This window comes from Microchirus variegatus (genome assembly GCF_963457635.1).
Source record: "Microchirus variegatus genome assembly, chromosome: 12".
In the NCBI taxonomy this organism is placed as follows: domain Eukaryota; kingdom Metazoa; phylum Chordata; class Actinopteri; order Pleuronectiformes; family Soleidae; genus Microchirus; species Microchirus variegatus.
The window spans coordinates 16,242,416-16,266,178 of NC_139813.1; the positions used below are offsets into that span (position 1 = coordinate 16,242,416).

At 39.4% G+C, this 23,763-nt stretch overlaps 1 protein-coding gene across 1 annotated transcript; it reads right to left on the reverse strand.

Annotated features, from left to right (window-relative positions):
- Positions 1-870: 870 nt before the first annotated feature.
- On the reverse strand, positions 871-19,815 carry ptk2bb (protein tyrosine kinase 2 beta, b). Its single transcript, XM_083899140.1, has 30 exons — positions 19,731-19,815; positions 13,040-13,275; positions 12,682-12,860; positions 12,490-12,577; positions 12,096-12,175; positions 11,908-11,970; positions 11,740-11,794; positions 11,508-11,648; positions 10,533-10,607; positions 8,904-9,005; positions 8,641-8,758; positions 8,487-8,526; positions 8,276-8,307; positions 8,132-8,176; positions 7,947-8,044; positions 7,767-7,848; positions 7,584-7,684; positions 7,346-7,461; positions 6,930-7,030; positions 6,462-6,551; positions 5,954-6,158; positions 5,194-5,302; positions 5,049-5,108; positions 4,821-4,943; positions 3,439-3,867; positions 3,065-3,089; positions 2,906-2,940; positions 2,594-2,728; positions 2,419-2,499; positions 871-1,476 (listed from the first exon to the last, which is right to left on the reverse strand). Exons 2-30 carry the CDS (start codon positions 13,235-13,237, stop codon positions 1,243-1,245), a joined length of 3,240 nt encoding a protein of 1,079 aa, XP_083755266.1. The 5' UTR covers positions 13,238-13,275; positions 19,731-19,815; the 3' UTR covers positions 871-1,242.
- Positions 19,816-23,763: the final 3,948 nt, after the last annotated feature.

Genomic DNA, 23,763 nt, shown 5'->3' on the forward strand with positions numbered 1-23,763 from the left:
TCTGAGCAATGGGAAGTTTGACGAGTCATAAACCACAGTCAAGTGTGAATTACCTGAGGAGTTTGTCCAACTGTATATTTACTGGACTCCATTGTTTTTAGGTATGTTGCAAGAATATTTTTCAGTTGTATATGGAATAAACCCCATGATGAAAACTACTGAAAACCATGTTCTTCTGTTAATTAAATGAAATGTCACACTTTTTCACAATAATATCCATAATTGATGCTTCACATTATTTATACATTAAAAATTGTCAGCAATTCATACAGAAAAGAACCTAATGTTATCTTCTATGATGTCAATGAATGTATGTGTTTAAAATGTGTACGTGTAGAAAGCACAATGAAAAGCCAAAACCTGTACAATATCACACGGGCCAATTCAAAACAAAGACTTGACAGAGTCAGCGCTGGGTGATATGATAATTTCTGTTAATAAATGCCATAATTGTATCCCATTGATCTGTTGTTAATCTCTACAATCTTCTTCCCAGCAGATTCAAATGATTCACATTTAAATATCATGCGAAACCTTTAGATTTAAATACTCAGTATTGGCAGGTATGCGTCAATCAACAGGTGTCACAGGGGAATTGTATACATAGTTCATTTTATTCTTATAATCACTTGAATTATGTGCTGGTATTTCATATTTAATGGTCATTGTACAAAAACAGAGTTTCAAGTTGAAAAACTGAAACATCTGACAATTTATGACCCATTCCATTGAGTCTTCATAATTTATGTATAATGCTCGTGATTTTTTTTTTGTCTTCACCTTTAACCTGTTCTTTAAAAAAAAATTGCATTACATATTTTCTCTGCAGTCAAATTATTGCATTTTACATTTGCATTTGTTTGAAAGGACATATTTCATATTTACAAGGGCATTTCCACAGCAAATAATAAAATGCATAACTCAAATTACTGTTTACATAGAATGGCGTGTGTCAGAAGAGACTGCATCCTAATTATAATGTCTGATATTTGTAAACTATCTTATAAAACTGCCCATTACAAGATTTGGCAAGAATACTCATCTTTTTTTCTGAGTTGGCCTGAGTTGTATTATGACATATTAAAATTTAACAACACACATTTACATATGTCTGTAGAACCAGTGGCGCAGGCTCAATTTAAGTGATTTTTTAACGGAAAAAAAATATTCATCTGAGTGCAAATGTTATCTCTGACTGACAGATGAGAATTTAAGGTTTACATGTACACTGAACTACAAAGTTTACAAGTCCACATTTGGACTAGTAATCACGGGTTTGGCTAAGTTGGCCCTGACTCTGGCTTGGTCCACGGCGTCCAGCATGTTCTTGCTGTCCACGGCCAGAGTGTGCGCCGCGGCAAGCAGCTGTTTCTTGCACTCCTCCTTCAGAGACGTGATAGCGTTCTGCTGGGCCAGACGCATCTTGCTTATCAGTTCCGCCATGTCGTTGTTCAGCAGCTTCTGCGTGCCCTCGATCTGGATCAACCATAAGCGAACACTGGATTTTAGTCACAATATAGCTAAAAAATTAATAAATAATACGAAAAATAAGAAGAGAAACTTGTGTCGAGTTGACCTCCGCCGAGGAGGTATATGTTTTCGCCGGGATTTGTTCGTTTGTTTGTCTGTCTGATGAAATATTCAGGAAATGTCCGCAATGGGACCAGGAACAAGTGATTACGCTATCACTATTTTTATTAATATTTTGTGGGGGGCTAAGCTGCCTTGGCGGAGGTCTACGCTCTCCGAGTGCTTTTCTGAAACTGCTACAGTGGTGTCGTTTCCTCAAAATATGCAGAACAAACTGTATATTCAGATGTTTATATAAATGTTTTCCCCACACTGTTCTGCAGTTGATTAAATAAAGAAGATATGCATTGTAGCTCAGTGGTAGAGCATTGTGGGTTCGATTCCTGACTCCAATACTACATACCGATGTGTCCTTGGGCAAGACACTTAACCCCATGTTAGTCCTGACAGCTGCACGAAAGTGTGAGTGAATGGCAAAACTGTAGAGTAAAGCAGCTTTGAGTGGTTGTCAAGACTAGAAAAGTGCTATATAAATACAAGCCATTTATCATTATACAGCATTTCTTCTTGTTGACCTCTGCTGAGGTACTGTATGTATTTGCCGGAATTTGTCTGTCTGTTAGCAAGATAACTCTAAAAGTCATGGATGGATTTTAGGAAATGTCCGCAATGGGACCACGAACAAGTAATTACATTTTGGCCGTGATCCGTAGACACTTTCACTGGTTACAACACTATGTTGCCTTGGCAGAGGTCTGCGCTCTCTGAGTGCTTTTCTAGTTGCTTTTGTTTTGACAGAGAGTAGTTATGAAAAAAAAAAACAAGAAAACAGAAAAAAAATGAAGACAGAGAGGTAGGAAAACAGACGCAGCAGACGATAGAGCGTACCTCAGTCCTGACAGACTCGTGCAAGGTGGGCAGTATCTCGTCCACGCTGCCAATCAGATCTCGTAAAGCCTGCCCTATAGACTGTGAGCAGAGGTACAGAGAATTAATCGACTGTACGAGTTGTGACGTTAGCTGCAGAAAACTAGCAACAAACTTTAAAGGAATTTAAAGGCACCTTGATGATGGTGATATAAGCGTCCGACTTCAGTTCGTTGATGTCGTTCTTCAGCTGAACAACAACTTTGACCACGTCCATGACGGATTTATACACTTTGTCATCAGAGCGGTCCAGTTCTGCTGTGCGTGCAGGCTTTCAAAAACAATACCAAATACTCATCGTCATTATTTTAAATGAGACACCCATTCACCTGAGAAGTAATTAAAAAAAAATGTCCCCCCATTATATATTTTTTTAAATCTACAAATCAAACCCAATAATGGTCTTTTATGTCATATAATCCTAAGAAAAACGAATGGATGTAATTACCTGCGCTGTGAGCCGTGGCGGCTTCTCTGGCGGTGCTGTGAGGAAGAAAGATGAACGTTATGTGAGACAGAGAAGAGAAGAAAGGCGAGGATTAAGAGACAGATAGTAATTCTTTAGCGTTGGTTTAATGTGGATTTATAAATTTCTTTGAGCACTTGCCATTTGACGCGTCATCTTCAGGATACTAAAAAGAACAGACAAAGACAAATCCCATGAGGATTAATTCAAATAAACCCTGTGGACACATTCAAACACAGTCGCTGCATAATATAGACAATAGTGCGGAACGTGAATTTGCTTCAGACAACAATTATTTCTAGACTAATTTAGATTCGGATTAATTTAGATTTCATCTGAGAGAAGCAATGGCCCCATATGTATAAAAGCTGATTATTTTTGGCGTTGTGGGACATCATGCTGACTACACCTGGTCACTTGTCCAGTGGCAATAAGAAGAAAATACCTCAAAAAGACATTCCTAAAACCATTAGGTGACAGAGGTGAATTTGCAGTGTGTTTAGACAGACACCTACCAATGAGAAGGCGGCTTCATCTAGTCCCATGGGGTCCTGCAAAAGAACAGGCAGGTTCATTTTATAGAATATGGACGTTGACCTTCTCTTTGGAACTGTTATCAGAGGAACATTCAATGTAAGACTAGGCGGCCGTCGAGGTCGAACGAGAAGGTTGCTATTGTTTAACGGTGTCTCGTTCAGCGTTGCCTCCAGGGCCATGTTGAGTTCAGGAGCAGGGGGGGACAGAGACACAGAGAGGGAGTAGACAAAAGTGAATGATGCTCTGTTTCCCACCAGGAGTTTCTCTTTCTTCTCCAGCCACATTTTATCCTCCACCATCTGCGCTTTCTGCCGGCGAAGAGTGTCCTGCATGCCCTGTCTCTCTCTCTGCCACAGCCGCTGAGCGTCCTCCCTGCTGTTCGGTCCCACGCGAGGAAACTCGTTCTCCTACAGGATCATGAGGAGAATGTGACAGGATGATTAACACCACAAAACATCGCTCCATTTTTATCTTCATTAGAGGTTGACTCATTAATCGTTTCAGCCAATTACTCAACTCCGATTTTACAACATAGCCATGTTTGTTACTGGCCAGTAGCAAGTCAAGCACAAATTATAGGTCAATGGCTATATTTATTGCATGACTGTGATTTCCTCATTATGATTAATGACAAAAACAATCGTTTAAAGAAACAAATGATGCAGGACCCATGAAAGATCCAGTGCATGAGAGCTAGTGTGAGTAATGAAGATTCCACAGCGTGGTGAGCTTAGGCCGTGTTTCCACCAAGTGGAACAGTTCAGCACATATTTTTTTCATAAGGAATAGTACCAAAATAACCGCCCCAAACATTCACTTTTTCAGTACCCTTCCGTTGGGGTATGAGAGTAATGGTATGGTACGGTTAGGGTGGAGCTAGACCCACGACAGTTAGCTGAAGAAATATGTCTATTCTCATACTTGACGGGCTTGACGTGAGGTGCATTCAGGGAACTTCACAAATTTTATTTCCTCTGCAAACAAACCGTCCACCAACCAAATTCATGTTGCTGATGCATTCAAGGAACCTTGTTAATTTCATAGCTTCTAAATACATGCATATATGCTGCTTCTGCTGCCATCTTATGGTAACAGATGCTTAACTAATTAGGTCGTAATTAAGTAATTGGAGAAGTACAGAAATCGGTTTATTTCTTATCAATATGAATTTTACTTTTGGCATGTAATATCTGGACAATTTGGATTTTTTTATTATTATAGTATTGATAAAACAATTTCCTTGCGGAGGTGAGAGTAAGGGGCTATGGCCAATTAATCACAATCAACTTTTTTGTGGTTTAGTGTTGTTATTCTAATCAACAATAATTCGACCTCTAATTTAGATGCAAGTGTTTCTTACCCCCATGCTGCGACGTCGAGGAGACCTGACAGGCAGCGGCAGAGTGTTCATGGAGTCGACGGGGGACTGATATTCACACGGACTGGCCAGATCAGGTGAGCTGGCACACAACGCCTCATTCAGCTGCACAGATGAACACATACAGTCATCACAAAAACACTTCTTCTTAAAGTGAAATTTGTCTTTTTTTATGGAAAAGTGGTATCTTTAAAGGTGACTTTGCTATACCTGAATGTGCAGACCAATACTAAGCGTGTTCCCAAATCGCCCTGGTTTCATTCTGGTAGGCTATGAAAAAAAAGTACATACTATACATTAAGACATTTACATTTTGTGCCAGTTTTGTGCTAATATCTTGACATTTGAGTCATACCTTTGGAGGAGGCTCATTCAAGTTGAACTTGGGATCAAAGAACTTTGTTGAGCGCGCTCTGTCCCTCTCTCGCTCCACTTCCTGCTCCTTCTCCATCTTGTGGACATCGCTGACGGATAATCAAATCAGTCTTTGTGAGACTACAGACTAAATTAATTCAAAAGTTGCACTATAACATATGTGTATATTAGCTTTCAACATGTTTTGATTAATAACTTAAATTGAAAAAAACAAGCATCAATGGATCTAAGTGAAGTAGTTGGATTTATAATTACATCTTCAGTCCAAACTCTGTTTCTCAACACATTTTAATGTTATTTGTTGAAATTCTCTTCACAATAAAGGTAAAAATACAATTTTCATCGCAGAGGCTTCAATAAAAGAACGTAATGTCACTTAAGATTTTGTGCAGCAACTCTGAGAAGAAAAATTATAAAACAGTATGAACTAGACAAGAAAATAATAATAATAAAAAAACATCTTCATACTGTCTATTAATTTTGAGCTCTCAGGGCCACCATACCCCTGACACTGTTGTTTGCAAGTCCAAAGGAAATTGTCATTTGCGAGATGCAAAATATACACTGATGAGAAAAACACTTCAGATTCACTGAGTTGTAGCACATCAGTAATCAGTGCTCTGGGTTATTTCTTAATTGTAACAGAGAGGTCATCACAGAAGTGTGACCCGATTTCATCATTCTAACCAAAACCGCTGTCGGGAATTAAAATAAAAATGTTTAATTGAATACATAAATACCTGATCTTGACCACCAGCTCTGTGAAGTTCGGCCTCTCTCTGGGGTCGTAGGACCAGCAGCGGGTCATGAGCGAGTAGAGGGCAGGAGGGCAGGGATCCGGCTTGGGCAGCCTGATGCCCTGCTCCAGTTGGTTGATTACGTCTCTGTTCTCCAGCCAGAAAAAAGGCTGCTGGCCACGGCTCATGATCTCCCACATGCAGACGGCTGACAAGAGAAATACAGACACAGAAACATGCTCGGGTGTGTGTTCAACCTTTAAGCTCTAAGACTCCATAGGATGATAGAACTGAACATAAAACTAAGCGAATTAGTCAATAAATGTGTCTATAGCAGTCAATTTTCACTTTACTATAACAGGCAAAAAAAAGGACGTCCTAAGTTGTCATATCAGTTCAAATCATTGTTCTTTCTGTGTCATAAAACCACCACACGGTGCCTGTGTAGGGTGAAGATTAACCAGCTACTTCTCTCTCTCTCTGTCTAAGCAGTTTCAGGTTCATGCCTCACCAAACATCCACACGTCACTGGCTGAGGTGAAGCGTCTGAAGTTGATGGATTCTGGGGCCATCCACTTGATGGGCAACCGAGTAACTGAAGCTGTAAGAAACAGGGAGGTGTTAATAAATATACTGTATACGTGTACTTTATTCAAATGAGGCAACTACATTTCTTTTCTGTAATCCTGTTTTGATATTTCCTGCATATTTTTTTGTCTGTCCTTTAGGACATAATTTAGAAATCCCTTGCTACAGCCTCCTGTGAGATAAAAGGTTTGGATTTTCATAACAACAAATTTCAAAAGGAAGACAGTGGGGAATAGTGGTATAATGTATTCAAAAATATTCTTTCAAGTAAAACTCTGGCTCTAAGTTATTGTAAAAATCCACCTCATCACACAGTTATCTGTCAAATGCTTTACACTGTAATCAGACATAAGAGAATTAAGTATTTCCATTATTATTTTGCATTCGTTACCTTTGTAGTATTCTTCCTCCTCGATGTACCTCGACAAACCAAAGTCTCCGAGCTTCACGGAGTCTGGACTGGCGACAAGCACGTTCCTAACTGCAATGTCTCTGCGAGCAGATGTGAACAGAGAGAAAAGGTTAAACCGTCTGTAGGTGTAGAGGGAGATAACATGATTACCGTAAATGTGATTAATGTGCAAATTACATGTAGAATTACATGTAGAGAACCTGATCGCTCAACTTCATGGAAACCGACTGATTAATTAGATAGAAGAAGAAGAAGAAGAAGAAGAAAGAACCTGTTTTTACTGCCCCTACTTTATATAAGTTACAATCTTCACTCTCTTATAACCAACTCTAACTAAGAATTGAATAACATATTGTCTGTTAAACATGTTACTTTCTGAGGTAACAGTATTGCACCTGTGAACCATGTTGACCCCTTCGAGGTAGACCAGCGCTTTGCAGATCTGCAGGCTGAACAGCACCAGAGTCATATTTGTCAGTGTCTTCTCGTTCTGGGTCAGGTAGTTTCCAAGCTGCAACAACAACAACAACATTCATGTTTCTTTTGGAAGATTGGAGAGTTCTCTTGAATCCCCTTTCAACTTAAATGCATTAGTTGGGCAAAATATGTAATGAAATATTGGCGATCACTAACCTCTCCATACTGATAAAGCTCCATCACGATCCACACAGGATCCTCCTCTATGATTCCGATCAGCTGGACAATGTGAGGGTGGTCCAGGTTCTTCATTATTACTAGAAAATACACAGTTTGTTGTTGATATTGATGTTACTGCCATATTATCCTTTACTTACTGTCTTTTCTATTAGATTCTACCTGCTTCACTCATGAACTTCTCCATCACATCAGGAGAACAGTCTTTGCAGGTTTTCACCGCCACGTTGATCCGGTCCCCATTCTGTTTCAGTCAACATACAACAAACAATACACTCTGTAAAAATTTATATTAAAAATCCTCTTCGTACTTTGAACTTTGCTCTTGGTTGACACACTTACAGATTTTTTGTAAACTCCATCGTAGACTTCCCCGAAAAAACCCGCCCCGAGAATCCGGCCGAGAACAATATCTTCTCGGTCAATCCCGTACTTCACCACTAAAGAGAAAAACGTGTGTCAAATCTCAAATGTGACTTTCTTAATGTCTTATTTTTCCAATAATAAGATGACAAACTTGAACCAACCTGATCTCGGCCTTTCATCGAGGATCTCACAGTAAATATCTGACCCTGCAAATAGAAACAGTTTTTACTAAAAATCTGATCAAACTGAAACTGAGACCCTGTCTCTATGTGGGTCAAGTAAAACTGTATGAACTGTCCGCTCACCCATGCTTTGTCTGATCGAGCTGTTGTCTCTGCTGCTCCAAAGGAAGGACAGAGAATGAGAGGAAGCTTCAGTCATATATTTTTCACATAGTTCTGACAACATGATTCAGTAAAAGAGGTCATCGAAAAACACAACATTTCAATTCATATAACAACCAAAAAGGAATGAGTGCCCTCATTTAAAGCTGGAAAACAGCCAAACCCCACTCACCCTGTAGGAATCTCAGGTAGGGGACTTCGTGGGGAAGCATCTAGGATTGAACAAGTTATGATGAAGTCCCTTTTACTTTAAATTGCACATATTTTATCAATAATAAATCACATTTTACAGTGTTTTCAGTCACAGGGAAAACAATGGTACACACCTTTAGTTGTCCGGGAGATAACAGATTCATCTGTACCATGTTCCAAGCGGCAGTAACCGTCGATGAGATCTATCATGTTCTCTGCCATAGCGACCGTGGCCACGTTGATCGATAGAAACTACCAGAAAGAGAGAGGGTATGACAATGGAGGCGGGGGGGGGCGGGGCAGATTTTCTGGTCAATCAGTATCTCTGATAAATAATGATCCCCGCAGATAATGATTTTGTGAAAATACTTTGTGATAATATTGTCACGGTGCTCACCTGTCTGGCCCCCTCCACGTTGAGGTTCAGCAGACCCTTCCCATCGCTCTGGGATAAGCATTGTACTGATTTGATCTGTTTGAAGTCGGCAAGAAACACAGCCTATTGTGCACAAAAGAGAACCCAATAACAATGTGTTTAAAGTATTTAAATTAAAATGAGTTTGGTTATTATTTGTTAGACTGTGTGAGAGACATAATAATAATCATCTCCAGCTCCTAACAATGTCAACAAAAAACAGCCTGACTGCAAAATATGTCTAAACATTATAAATTGATGTGACAAAAACAAACTTTATTTATAAAATAACATGAATTTAACAATGGTGTGCCACTCATAAACCAATAACTTAGCTCAGCATGAACCCTTGAATTAGGTGGGAACAACCTGGCTCACTCAATATTCCCTTTTAAAGGTCCCATATTATATCCTATTTCTCCAAGTTAACCTAGTTCCCTGGTGTCCTAATGAACATGTCTGTGACATGCTTTGGTCAAAATACCATAAGGATGAAGCACCACAGCAGTTCAATCACCCTGCCAAAACAGCCCTGTTCAGAACACTCTGTTTAGTAGTATCGCTTAAAAAAAAAAAGTAAAACAAAACTTAAGACAGGAAATGACATCAGCCACAGGGGCTACTGGGAGCTAACAGCAGTTAGCATTTGGAAAAGTGATCATTTGCAGGCTCTAGCAGGCACATTGCCGTCATATATAACATGTATCCACTGGACAGATAAATCCTCTGAGGCTGGAAGTTTGTGTAGTACTCTGTGCTGCACTGTGGAGCCAAGAATAGAACTTTTTGCGGACTTCCGGTTTTTGGATGCCGTTGCCCTCGCCAGCACTCTTGCGTGTTTTACGGACAAAGCGGAGCTCCACCAGACAACAATTCCAGGAACTTAGCGCATTGTGACGTCCCAATGAGCGCAGTCAATATCGCGTCTTTTATCTCCTGTACTTAGACTGAGGAGGATCACAAAAACATGAGTGAGTCATCTTTTTTCACACTTTGGTGACTGGTAGGGCCTCCAGAGTCCCAAATATAAGGATTTAAATGATTAAAAGTTAATTTTGCATAATATGGGACCTTTAAAAAGTTGAATGTAAAGAGAAAGAAAACACACAAACACATGGAATAATATCCATCCATCCATTTTCTACCACTTTATCCTCCACAAACAACCATTCACTCCTATGGCAAATTTAGAGTGTTCAATAAACCTAATCCCCATATTGCAAGTTTTTGCGGGAGAAAACCGGAGAACCCAGAGAAAACCCACACACACACAAGGGGAGAACATGCACTCCATGCAGAAAGGCCCTTGTTCCAACTGGGCTTGAACCCAGGTCTTCTTCCTGCAAAGGCAAGAGCACTAACCACTGCACCAACATATGTGTGGCCCATGGAATAATATGCAAACTTAAAAAAGTCAGGATTGACACAGTGAACCTTCCAACTCTGAGGCACTGCTGCTAACACCCCATCCAAAATCTTGATTTTTCCTTTCATGAAAATCCTTAAACAAATGTATATAGATGAGATATACAGTATAACACACCACAGTGTTCTGCATGTTGAAAAGGTCAAAGCTCTCTCAACAAACACCTAAATCTCCTTCATGCTTACCGCAGCATTCTTCTGTGTGCGTTGGCGAATGCCTCTCCCACCAATGACCAGCTCCACTGACAGACTCCAGCCTTGCTGTTGACAAATGAGATGGATTTAGAGCACTGCGTTTTTGTCATCGGCGGTGTGACAAAGCACCACTGTGGTTGGTTATGTTCACGGTCAGGTACAGAAGGAATACATTATCATATATTACAGTAGAGAATGTTGGGCAGGAACGTGACAATCAAGGCCAATCATAGTCACTGGTAACATTTATGTTTTACCTTCACAACACTTTGGGAATCATGTGTAGACTTTTAATGAGATAAGGTACATGTTGTCTTGAATGTTAAAATATGAGCATAGTTGTGTTTATCATATTATAATCATGTGCCATAATATGCTTTCATTTTGTATTTATTGTACATGTGAACTATTTTTAATCCAGCCAAGGCTGTCCTGTTTGTGTGTTAAACATGATTTATGACAATCTAATGAAGAAATTGCCTGTTTTATTTCCATATTGATGCTGCATTTAAAATACAGAGCTCCAGCTTGAAATATGTTGATTAATGGAGGGGAAACTAGTTACTAATCCACATGATTTCATAATATCCTATTATTACATTAAATAATATCAAAAACCATGTTTTCAGTGTGTCAGCATCTAACTTACGTGTTGTTTTAGCGCTAGAACATCTATTCTAATCTAATCTTTTTTTGGAACTTATGCAACAGTTTGGGGCAGAAAACTGAGCATAACTATTGTTTGTTTACAACAACTCAAGCAAGAAACAGACAAAGTGTTTTCAGATAAATAGATTGATCACAGTACAGGAGCAGACTTCAGAACAGATGACCTAATGTGGCAGTCAGTACATTTAAATTCACAGTTTAATCCAGGCTAAGGCCATAGTCCGACTAAGGCCATAGTCCGACTAAGACAGGCATTGCAGAGTCAGAGTATAGTATAGTATAGATGTTTTGACTCACCACTAGCTCACATGGGAAGACCTCTTCATCATAACTGACAAAGTCTTTGAGGGTCTCAAAAAACCTGACCATGCACTCGTCCTCCTTGAGCGTGGCATACTGCTGAAACGTCTGCTGAATCAGCTTCCGTAGCTGCTTTGACTGGATCAACAGAGGCAATATTGTCACAATGCGTTGATAACAAAGCTGATCAATTATTATTATATTATAACTCATGTTAAAAATAGTTTACCTTCATGCTGTTAATGAGTTGTTTCGGAAAGAAAAGGTCCAGGCCCACGTCTTTTCTTCATTTGCAAAGGAAAACAAAGGGGTTACACAGACATTAATGTCGCAACATGAACATCGTGAGACAAAACAATTACAATTCTGGGGAATAAAGTTAAATACAAACACTTACTCTAGCAGCTCAAAGTTCGACTTCTTCTCTAGACCTTTTGCATTCATGTCTTTATAGAACCTCCTGTGAAAAGAGAGTAAAACAAAGCATGTGAGTCTGTGTATCTTCGATGATAAATTTCTTCAGTCCATCCTATAGAAATCCAATCAATTCAACGTATGTGAGACCAAAAGAAAGCAGAGGCTCACCTGATCTCCAAACAACCAAGCTGCAGCGCCATACCGTCGCTCACTGTACTGGCATGATACTGCATATAATCACTACGCACCTGAAGAGAAGTGAATCAGCGATGAGATAATTAACAATGTGTAATATGACGCTAATACTGGACAATTACACAACTATAAAAGTGGGTATTTTCCCTAAATTAAACTTAAGACTTTTATCTTGCCACTTCCTATTCCATAACCCCGCATAAAAGTAATTATTATGAGCAATTATATCACTGAGGGTTTCATTTACATTATTATACAGTAATAACCACTATACAAACTCTGCTCAACACATCAGCAAAGTGATAGCTTTGACTTTTTGAACAACATACATTGAGCTAATTTATAAAAGAAAAGAAAAGCTTCTTACTTGTTGGTAAAAATACATTAAAGTAGACCTGTCATCTTGGAATTTTTCCAGGAAATTAACAGGGACGTATCTGATCCGAAGGTCATACCTGCAGGTGTTGAAAAAAGTGATCAATGTAATGTGACACACACTGTTACATATCTACCATAACAAAACAAAAAAAAGTGAAATCATAGATGAATCCATGTGCACCTCCACTCAGCTTCCACATGGTGGCTCTCATAGTGCTGCTCTACCTCGCCAACAGTCAGATCAGGATGCAGCCAGTGAATCTCTTCAGACTTCAAGTGTTTCAGCAGCAGACCGTAGCATGCTGTATGTTGGATGTTCGGCCCCAGTCGACCGCTTACCAGGATCGAGCGAATGATGGCCTGGACGAGACATTTTTTAGCAAATATTATACTCTGTGGTGAAACCTTGCTTCAATTGCATGTGTAAAAGTTGTTTTGTACAAATACCACATGCTACAAATGTGACAGATCGTCTTTGATTTGTTATTAAAATGTTCTAAGACAAACTCCCTTCCATATCTTTCACCGATTGCTCTCACCCTGATTTGCCAGGATCCGTCACATTTGACGAGCTTGAAGTTCTTGCCCAGGCTGTTGTTGGTGCAGAAGCAGACTTTAAGGATCTTGACGGGCCCTCCATCCCCTATGAAGTGTGACTCTTGGCCGGACTCGGTGTCACTTTCTTGTGGACTGGGCACCTTCCAGGACAGGGTGTCACCGATCATCACCTCATACATGTTTAGGGTTGGGTTGGCACCATCATATCAACAACATCCTTTTCCAAAGACAAGAGGAAAAAGATGTAAAAATTAGTTGCAAGCAAGGAAATCATACATTTAAGTGCACGTGCAAGCACAAGCCTGTGATGACACCACAGTGTCTTTGACGAGAGTGTACACACCGTCCTGTGACTTGCTACGACACAGTATTACAGTCATACTATTGACATTCACGCTGTGATCGTGTGCTGTGTGTGTTGACGATGACTCACATCATTCACTTCTGAGATCTACTGATTACATTCCTCAGGAAGCTTTTTTCAAGTGAGGGCCTGCATGATTTATACAACAGAACTACGACAGTGTGGAGACGTGTATCGACTGTATCAATGGGAGAGATTTGAAATATTCTTCATTTTCCTCTAGACAAACACCATCAAAATACTGACAACGTGGTTGTGATAACTCCCTGTCTAAAGATTACAGAGCAAAACTCACTGGAAACCAAACAACAGCGAATGACCAGTGACCAATGGTTAACTCTGGGTCGACCCAGTTAATAATAATAACTAAAAGTAAAAGTAGCAGAAGGGATATGGCTTTTCTGTGTTTTTCTTGAGCAAAATACTTTCATTATAATAATACTATTATTCACTTTACTGCCAAGAGTTGGATGAAAAATTTGATCGGATATCAGACGGACTGTAAAAAATTTAAATAAAAATCACAAAAAGCACTTTAGCTGAGTCATGTTTGGGCTGTTTATTTCTTCTTTTTGGGAGAACAGTATTTGCTACACAGTTGGAGAATTATGTCCTTGAAGAGAGTTATCAACCAAAATAAACTAGACCTTTAAAGGTCCAGTGTTAAAGAATGAGTGACATATAATGGTATTTGTATTTTTGTAACAAATAAAGAACTCCTCTGCTCACTGCTCTTTTAGGGAACCACTGTGGACTTTGCAATCCGACCTCCAACTGAAACGAAAACAATGGGTCATTTTGTACAACCCCCAAATAGGACCCATAGGTACGTTTTTAGCACACCGCTATTAGTGAGGTTAGGGTTAGGGCAAAAAAAGACAGAGTTAGGCAGTAAAATATATATATATAAAATTAGTATGTGTAATAATGTGGGAGTCCAACCCATTTCCGATCACATCAAAATTGCAATTCTTTTACCACTAAGGAAACCCCAACAAAGATGCTGGATGACGACACATCTTAGGTACCAGATTGTTGTTATTTATACTACCACTGGGGGGCGCTGGTTTTGAAAACGTAAATAGAAGTTGTCATTTCTGCATACGACCTTTATGTACATTTCGTTCGAGGACTGTATTGGCCTTTGCGTACTAAAATGGACTCTCTTCTTCTTCGTTTGAGTCGTTTACTTCTGCTTTACACAAAATGCACGATCTGACTGGTTTGTCCTTTTAGCCAGCTATAGAAACATTTTGGCACAAGATGGCAGCCTCTATAAATCAGTAGTAGTTAATTCAATCTGTAAATCCTTCTGAATGTTACACATTGAACCTTAAAGCTATCACGCAAATCTCACAAAAGTACAAAGTAAGTTGCTTTCAAACCAAACACACTGTAATTCTGACCATGCACCTTTCTGCTATGTCGATCTAAAAAAAAAAAACTTGTTGACTTGGCAAACAGAGCATGAGAGAGAGCTAAATAATACTCACACCCAGTTGTGCATTAAGAGATTTCCCCCCCAGTTACCCACCTCACAGCAGTGTCCGTCAGTGAAACTGTCAAAACATGTTTTCACACAAACGAGGCTCCACGCTGTGAGTCTACGGCGAAGGAGCTGAGCTGTGTTAGATTCTCTCAGGGCTTTCCGCTGTCGAGCAGGGTTGTGTTTTGTTAGCCTGAGGCCATGAATTCCCCAGCAGGGCCGTGTCTGGGTAATGGTTGTGTGTGTATGTGTGCATAGCGAGAAAAGAAAAGAGAGAGAGAGAAGATGAGTGTGCATCGCGGCCGGCGTGTTGCACCATCATCTGGGTGTGGGAGGCCTGACAGAAGAGTTTGAGGGGGCAGAGGGTGAAGTTTCACAGAAGATTAGGTCTACGAAAATATAAACATCCGTGGATTTAGGCGTGTGGAGATCGCCATGCACTCGAATACGTTCCTTGGCTAATGGATTACTGTAGGTAAACATGGTGACATATAGTATATACACAGCAGAATTACTCACTTCAAAATCTGTTGTGCCAGAATAGTTTGTGTGTATTACATAAGCAACACAGAACGGGACGAATGGGGAGGAGTATATAATATCAATAAAGGCTCTATTACACAGATCCTTTAAGAAGGGATTTTAAAGGAGTCATATTATATCCTATTTCTCCAAGTTAACCTAGTTCCCTGGTGTCCTAATGAACATGTCTGTGATATGCTTTGGTCAAAATACCATAAGGATAAAGCACCACAGCAGTTCAATCACCTTGCCAAAACAGCCCTGTTCACAACACTATGTTTAGTAGTATCTCTTTAGGTCCACCTTAAAGATCCTTTTAAAAAAAAAAACTAAAATGAAACTTAAGGGACAGGAAATGACATCAGCCACAGAGGCTACTGGGCACTAACAGCAGTTAGAATTTGGAAAAGTGATAATTTGCAGGCTCTAGCAGGCACATTGCCGTCATATATAACATGTATCCACTGGACAGATAAATCCTCTGAGGCTGGAAGTTTGTGTAGAACTGTGCTGCACTGTGGAGCCAAGAATAGAACTTTTCGCAGACTTCGCGGACTTCTGGTTTTCGGGTACCGTTCCCTCACCTGCACTCTCGCGTGTTTTACGGACAAAGCGGAGCTCCGCGAGACAACAGTTCCAGGAATTTAGCGCATTGTGACGTCCCAGTGAGCGTGGAAGTCAACATCGTGTTTCATTTCCTGTACTTATACTGAGGCGGACCACAAATCTTCATCTTCTTTCACACTTTGGTGATTGGTAGGGGTTCCAGAGTCCAAAATATAAGTATTAAAATGATTACAAATTTGATTTAGCATAATATGGGACCTTTACAAAGTTGAATATAAAGACTAAAGGAGTGTAAAACAAAAACAGAATAAATGAAAAAAAGAAAGAAATGAAAGTAAAGTTTGATGATGAATAAATGATTGTTGGTGGTTGTGTTATGAGGCTTTGTGACTGCACTGTTGAGAACCTGTGACCTTTCTCTTGTGGTTCAGGTAACAAGCACGTGAGGATATTTTAGTCTTCTTTGAGTCCTTTTAACACCTAAACTCTAAAACACAGAACCATGGGACATAGAAAATACAAGCTGGAAACTGTACGGTGAACATCAAAATGTGTCAAGTTGTGCACACAAATTGATCGGTCAGTTAGTTGATTGATTGGACTTGTAACAATTGTACAGTTTAAAGCTGTATTGTAGTGACTTTTGAATAATTAGATATCTGCTACATTCAAACCTTTATCAAATTAGTTTAAATTAAGATTGAGGATGCAGCAAACAAATAATCTTACAACAAATGTGCATGTTGCAGAAAATAAACAACTTTAAGTTCAAGTTAAATTCCTAATATATCCAATATAAACCTTCAGCCAATTCATCAGTAAAGAAACTTTGTTTGCGGCAGCCCCAAATTTAAATATCTGGTCAAATTGGTAGCTTGTTTACTTACTGTTAATCTCATTCTTACTTGTTAAGGTAATTCATGCCATCTTATATCCATGTGGGACACGTCTGTCCGATCTACTTCATAAACAGGATAGTCTTGTCAGCTTGACAAATTCATGCACTGAATAAATATCACGACAACAGAAAACCCCCCAATTAAAAATCTCTTGACAGACGTGAAACTCTTTCTCCTCTCTGTTTTTAACAGGACTCTACTTTCTTTTGTCTTTTCTGGAGGGAACAAAACGACACTTTCCAGACACGGTGTTGCTGCTTCTCTCTCACACACACACACACACACACACACTGTCATGCTGGCACTTGGGTTGTTATGGTAACAACTGTTCCTGAGGGAGATTTTCATCGCAATCTGTGACTGAGGTAGAGCAAAACAAACTCTTTTTTTGTAAAAAAAAAAAAAAAAAAAAACTCAGCCGCAACGGAACGCTACAGAGTGGTACAAAAATAGGATTATGCCATACCAAAGTGTTTACACTATCTGTAATAAAACATCTGCTCCGACATTACTGCTGTGGCTCCAAACCTCCTGCACTTTTCTCCATGTGTACAGTGTGTTTCATTTACTTGTGTGAGATATAAGAGACTGACTGACTGACTGACTGACTGACAGGGACTCAGGGAGATTGTGACAAACGAGAATGAAATTCCACAGAAACTGGAGGAGTCAACAAGACTGCACCTGTGAGGCCTGAGAAGGAGCTGCACTGGACACAAGACTGTCATTTTACAAAAACACCACACCATGCTCTGGAGTAATAAATCTTGCTGCACACGGCTGGAAAAATATGTGAGAAAAATGTTCCCCACAATATAAACATAAGCGGTTTTTGTTACACTCGTCATGTAGCTTGAGGTCTTTCTTTCGATATTTGGCTTCCTTTTTCCCTTCCTTTCCCTTTCACTGAAATTGATTGATACTGCACTTTTTGAGGATATGCCGATATATACCATACCGATATAGTCTCTTCTGGAGCAAAATTAACATAACATTTTTCATACTCATGACAGGCAGATGTAGGTATAAATAAACACAAATAAAATAATAGTTGTATAGGGCACCAGGGTCAAAGTCAATGAGGTAGCGGTCCTTTTAGCCCACTGTTGTTTTCATTAGTCATATTTGCAGATATTTGTGTGTTTGTCAATATCTGCTGATATCAATATCGTGCATCCCTAGTAATATTGGTCAGCTAAATTAGAATCAGAACGTACAGTATGTAATTATTTGACAGCTGTGAATCTAAAGACTTTGTGTTGTGTATTTCAGCTAAAGGGTAAAAAAAATAATTACAATCTATCTATAACGCAAGTTGTGTCTGTGTGTCTGATATGCCCATCTGTGACGGGCATATCTCACTGACCATTAGTCAGATCGCCCTAAGATTTTGCATATGGGTTATGCATGACTCGATTGTGTGCATCCTTTCACGTTTTTTAAATTTTAATTCACACAGGCCGCGGCTCATCAGCAGCAGCTGTGCTGTCTGGAGCAGGGAGGTGTGAGTGAAGAGGCTGCGGCTGAGACAGTTTCACACGGTTCAACGCAGAACATGGTGTTATACTGAAACGACGAAGTCGGTGTCCATTCACCAATACGCAAGCACATATTTATTTAGCATTAGCATGCTACTATTTAGCGACTAACTTGGCTAACCTGTTTGTTTGTAAGCTAGCGAGGCTACAATTAGCGTTAACATAGGGCTAACATAATACAAACACTGTGCAACCTCATTAGGCACAATGCAATTTTTTTAAATTTTCAATAAGCATTAGGGTAACTTGCTGTTTTGTGACTAGTATTATGTTTAGCCTTTAAGTTCCTTATCATGCATTACCATAACTGAAAAATCTTCTTCAGCTCCCACTATAGGAATACATACTTCATACGGGCACTGCACTAGTAGATATAATGAATAAAAAAATCTAGTATTTGTTTTGTTTTTAACTATCTGAATATGTCTTTTTAGGTAAAAGGTACGATGGTGCAATGAAAGCGCTCCAGCCTCTGCCAGACTCTGTCATGACATGCTCCCTGACAGAATCCTCACATGGTGTTTTCTGCTGTAATGACACAGTAAAAGAACTGTCAGAAATCACAGCACACCTACACTCCCTCACCAAATCCAATGCTGAGTTTCATCAGCCTCTATTTTCTTTTCAAGGGTGAATTTTCTTTCTTTTTATTGGAGGATCATTTTTGAGATAAAAACATATCTAATGGTTGTCTAACAAGTCAGTGAGTAGAAAGACTGTTGACACAGAGTCTAAAAAAAAACTACCTCTCTTCTAAAGACCATGTTATATAGATTATACAGACTAAAAATGCAGAAGCTACAGTGGATCCTCTGTTCCTGGTACGTGTAGACTTTGAGACAGTTGTATTGTGATAAAGGGGGTCTGCATTATAGCAACGTCATGACCCCAGGCACTGGAATGTGGCTTGCTGCTTCTTCACCTGCACAGACTTGCTTTGAAAATGAACTGAAGGTCTTTCTCGTGGGGAGAAAAAGGGAGAACTTTGTACTCACACTTTGTTCTTCATATAATACATATTATCATGAGGAAGACAGCAAATGTTCAAGCTTCAAAGCTAGGCTGTACTGTCCCACAAAGAGCAGGATAATTATTTAAAATGACAGCACATGTAATGACAAACAGCAACTTCTGGTATTATATAAATGCATTTTTCTGTGTTTACTACACACCATACCAAACATACATGGAGGCCTACACAAGTTAGCTAGTAAATAAGCTAGTTTTTTTTATCACTGAGGAAAAGCTTTACTACTGTAATAAACACAAACTTGAATATATTCTTTAAGCTCTTACCTGATTCTGATTTTATTCCTCCCAAAAATGTGACACTTGACAGAAAGTGTTATTCCCCACGGAGAGTTCAGGCCTCACACTTTTCTCTCTCCCACACAGTTGAGTAAGAAGAAGGTGGTAGCAGCAGCAGCAGCAGCAGCAGGTGGTGGTGGTGGTGGTGGTGGCCACTCCCTCACCTCTGCTGTCCTCCTGCCTGCTGCTGGAAGGTGGGACCACTTCCTCATTTCACGGCGCCCTCTGTGTGTTACAGACAACATGGCGGACACCGTCGTCCCTCTTCTCTCTGTGTTTTTGTGCCTCATAATAGTTGTTGTTGTCGTCTCTCCTCGACGAGCAGTTTTGAAAAGTAATGGTTAAACTTCGAAACACTACGTTGCAAAACGCTCGAAATACGTTGTGTAAACTTTTAAAAAAAAAACGAAAAAAAAATGTTGACTCATTTTGACTGTTTTACAATAACAAACCTGCCTTGAAGCGATATCACTCGTTTTATCCAATTTCTTCGTGTCTAATCTTGATTTATCACCGTTTTCCCACAGCAGCGATTTACACACCGTAAACCGTTATTGTGGTGTAATGACACGGTCTGAACAGCAGAGGGTACTGCAAGCCAAGAAAAGATATCAATACTATCACTGTCTCCTATGTACAGTATTTTAGAGGCACTAATTTACACATGTACACAAACAATATTTGCAGCAGAGCTACACTGAAGAAGAATAAGAGTCTGCAGCAACAAGCTAAAACTGAATTATTATTTGTTTGTTCATTTAGTTGATTAAACAGGGACCATGTACAGCAGCATTAATCACAGAGGAAAAGTGTGCTTTGTACCAGATTAAAGCTCTCTGAGCTCATTTCCATATGCAGTCCCTGAGACACAAAAACACACTACACCCAGAACAGCAAAGAAGACAATGCAGAGCACATATACAGGTATAATAATAATAATAAAATAATAAAAACAGTAGTAGTGGAAAAAATACAGTGTAGCCTATTAATTAAAATGTGACTATACCCTGTTTAACACCCTGGCCACCCTACTTCCCTCAGTCCCCTGTGAAGTGCAGTATAACAAACATGACATTACACATATAATTTTTTTTTTCTCTGGTAAAAATGATTAAATTAATGCTGGCATGTCTGTTTTTTTGTATCTGTGCAAAATGTATTCAAGTGTTGGTTTATTTTTAGTTCTTTTGGGAGTTTGTTCCATGTTGTTATTGTTTTTAAATGAGAACACTGATTGTCCTTGTGCTGTCTTGTCTTTTGGGCATGGTGGCACGCTGCCCACTGGATTCCCTTTATAGTGCACCCGGACATTTTAGGTGTTTACTTAATAATCCTCCACTGTAACAGTTTTAAATGATACTGTTTGGTTGTTTTGCATGCTTGTTTTTTGTTGTTTTATCCTTGAAGTTGCTCTTGTTCATGCTCTGCATAATTAAAAATAAGTGTCTCCCTGATTTAATCCCCAAGTCTTCAGTAAAGTTTTTGTTACTTTTTAAAATCAAGATTTATATGCTGATGGTGTTTAAAATGTAGGCTAAATTAATGAGATTACCTTTCTCTATTACCATCACATTGACTTACTTATTTTAATATATGTGCAACTCACTGTCAAATTGACTGTAAACTGAACTTACATCGTTTTTTTTAGTAGGATAATGACAGACATATTTTTGACTGTGCATCTACATTATCTGTTGTTTTGAGAGTCACATCTTTGTTGTTTGCTGTGCATTAAAATGCATTATTTGCACCATTACACACATATCAAGCACATCTTCTTGATAGGGTACGATTGGCCGTCATTCCATCATAAATAAATACAGCTAAAGTGAAGTGTTTATTTTTGTTTTGGGACCAGGTGCGTAAAAATGAATTGTCAGTCAGACAAAACATAAAAACAACAAGGGGGAAAACACAACTCTGCAGCCGAATGTTTTTCATTCTTTCATCTCATTATACACAATGACAGGATGACTGGAATAACACGGAGTCATATTATTAGCTGCTCACTGCCATAGCATATCTGATACTTTTCCCTCAACACCTCTGACTCTCTGGAGGGAGCGAGAGTGTGTAAGAGACACTTTGCATGAACATGCCACAACACCACCTGTGTGCCCCCGAGTTCATGCCTCGAAATGCTGGCACAGCTACACACCAGGGGAGGGGGGGGGGGGGTCGGAGGGGTGACACTTATTGGCACTGAACGAAGGAGGACGGGGTGTGAGGGTGAGGAGTCGAAGGGGAGGAGTAGTCTGAAAAAAGTCAGTGTTAATGATCACCAGTGAACAGCGAGACCGCTGCAACTGTGAAAGCGTGCCACTGCTGTGCCCCATCCATGCCTGCTACTGTCTGAATGCACGCAAAACCCGAGCTCGAGGGGCACCTGTTGTGGATTCTTGCCCTTGACACTGCTCTCTTTTGCTGGTTGGGTGTGGGTGTGGTTTGGACATGTTCTGCCCCAGACTTGAACTCCCCTGCAGCTGTCACTGCTCCGCTCCGCTATGCCAAACCCGCTGCAAAGTATTACTGGATGTGACGGCAACAAACAAGATAAATAAATAATAATAGAAAGAGTCAAGGTTGGATCTTGCTTCATACGAAGGAGAATATAAGACAGTAACATCTACTGGGAATGTAACAAATAGATCATTATAGCGGCCATTTTGGGTCCAGTCCATGAGGCTCAAAAATTGGAAAGGTTCTGGTCTAGAGTCCCTGCTTGAAGGTTCATCAGTCAACCACAAAGAGAGGGAAAACGACTTTAAAGAGATTCGAAACAGCTTTGAAATAGAATACAAATCACCACGGACCCACAAACCGATACAGAAGGACCACAAAGAGACATAAAACAACCTTTGGACACAAAGTGACAAACAAAGAACCAAAAAAGGAGATGCAAAACAACTCCAAAGAGACATAAAGGAAATTTAGAGACCCAAACAACTACAGAGAGACACATTGTCAACAAAACGACTAAAAACGACTACAGAGAAGGAAAAATACAAGTACAAAGTGGCATAAAACTACCACAAATCACTACACTATGTCAAGTAAGATACACAAGATAACTACACTGAGGCACAAAACAACTACAGAGAGACCTAAAACTACCACAAAGTGATACAATTATGTCAAGTAAGACACAAAATAACTAATTTGAGGCACAAAACAACAACAAAGAGACACAAAACTACCACAAAGAGATACAAATGTGCCAAGTAAGACACACAAATTAACTACACTAAGGCAAAATACAGCTACAAAGAGACATACAAACAGCTACAGAGAGCCACAAAACAACTAGAGAGACATAAAACTACCACAAAGTGATACAAATATGTCAAGTAAGACACACAAAATAACACGGAGCCACAAAACAACAACAAAGAGACACGAAACAACCACAGAGACAAAACTACCACGAAAAGATACACATATGTCAATTAAGATTCATAAAACAACTACAAAGAGCCACAAAAAAACTACGAAGAGACACAAAACAACTACAGAGAGACCTTAAACTACCACAAAGTGATACGTCAAGTAAGATACACAAAATAGCAACAAAGAGCCACAAAACAACTACGAAGAGACACAAAACAACTACAGAGAGACCTAAAACTACCACAAAACGATACAATATGTCAAGTAAGATACACAAAATAGCTACAAAGAGACACACAACAACTACAGAGAGACATAAAACTACCACAAAGAGACACAAATATGTCAAGTAAGATTAAAAAAATAACTACACTGAGACACAAAACAGCTACAAAAAAACCAAGCACATAATGTCAAATAAGAGACAAAACAACGACAAAGAGACACTAAAGAGTTTTGTGGGTGTCATCACTTCTTACCATTTCTCCTATGGGAGCCACGCCGCCAGGTTTTTACACTCGAGAGACTTTTTTATTTATGTAATTTATGTCACAGCTGCGCTCGTGTTGCAATGCAGTAAAAACGTAAACATAAAAAAAAAAAGAGCAGTACATGCCATATTTTTTAAGTGCGG

Coding starts and splice junctions, on each gene's coding strand:
- ptk2bb (XM_083899140.1), bottom strand. CDS start 13,237: ATGTATGAGGTGATGATCGGTGACACCCTGTCCTGGAAGGTGCCCAGT. Junction 8,759..8,903: donor ACGTGGAGGGGGCCAGACAG/GTGAGCACCGTG, acceptor TCTTTCTGGTAG/TTTCTATCGATCAACGTGGC. Junction 3,090..3,438: donor ATGAAGCCGCCTTCTCATTG/GTAGGTGTCTGT, acceptor TGTTCTTTTTAG/TATCCTGAAGATGACGCGTC.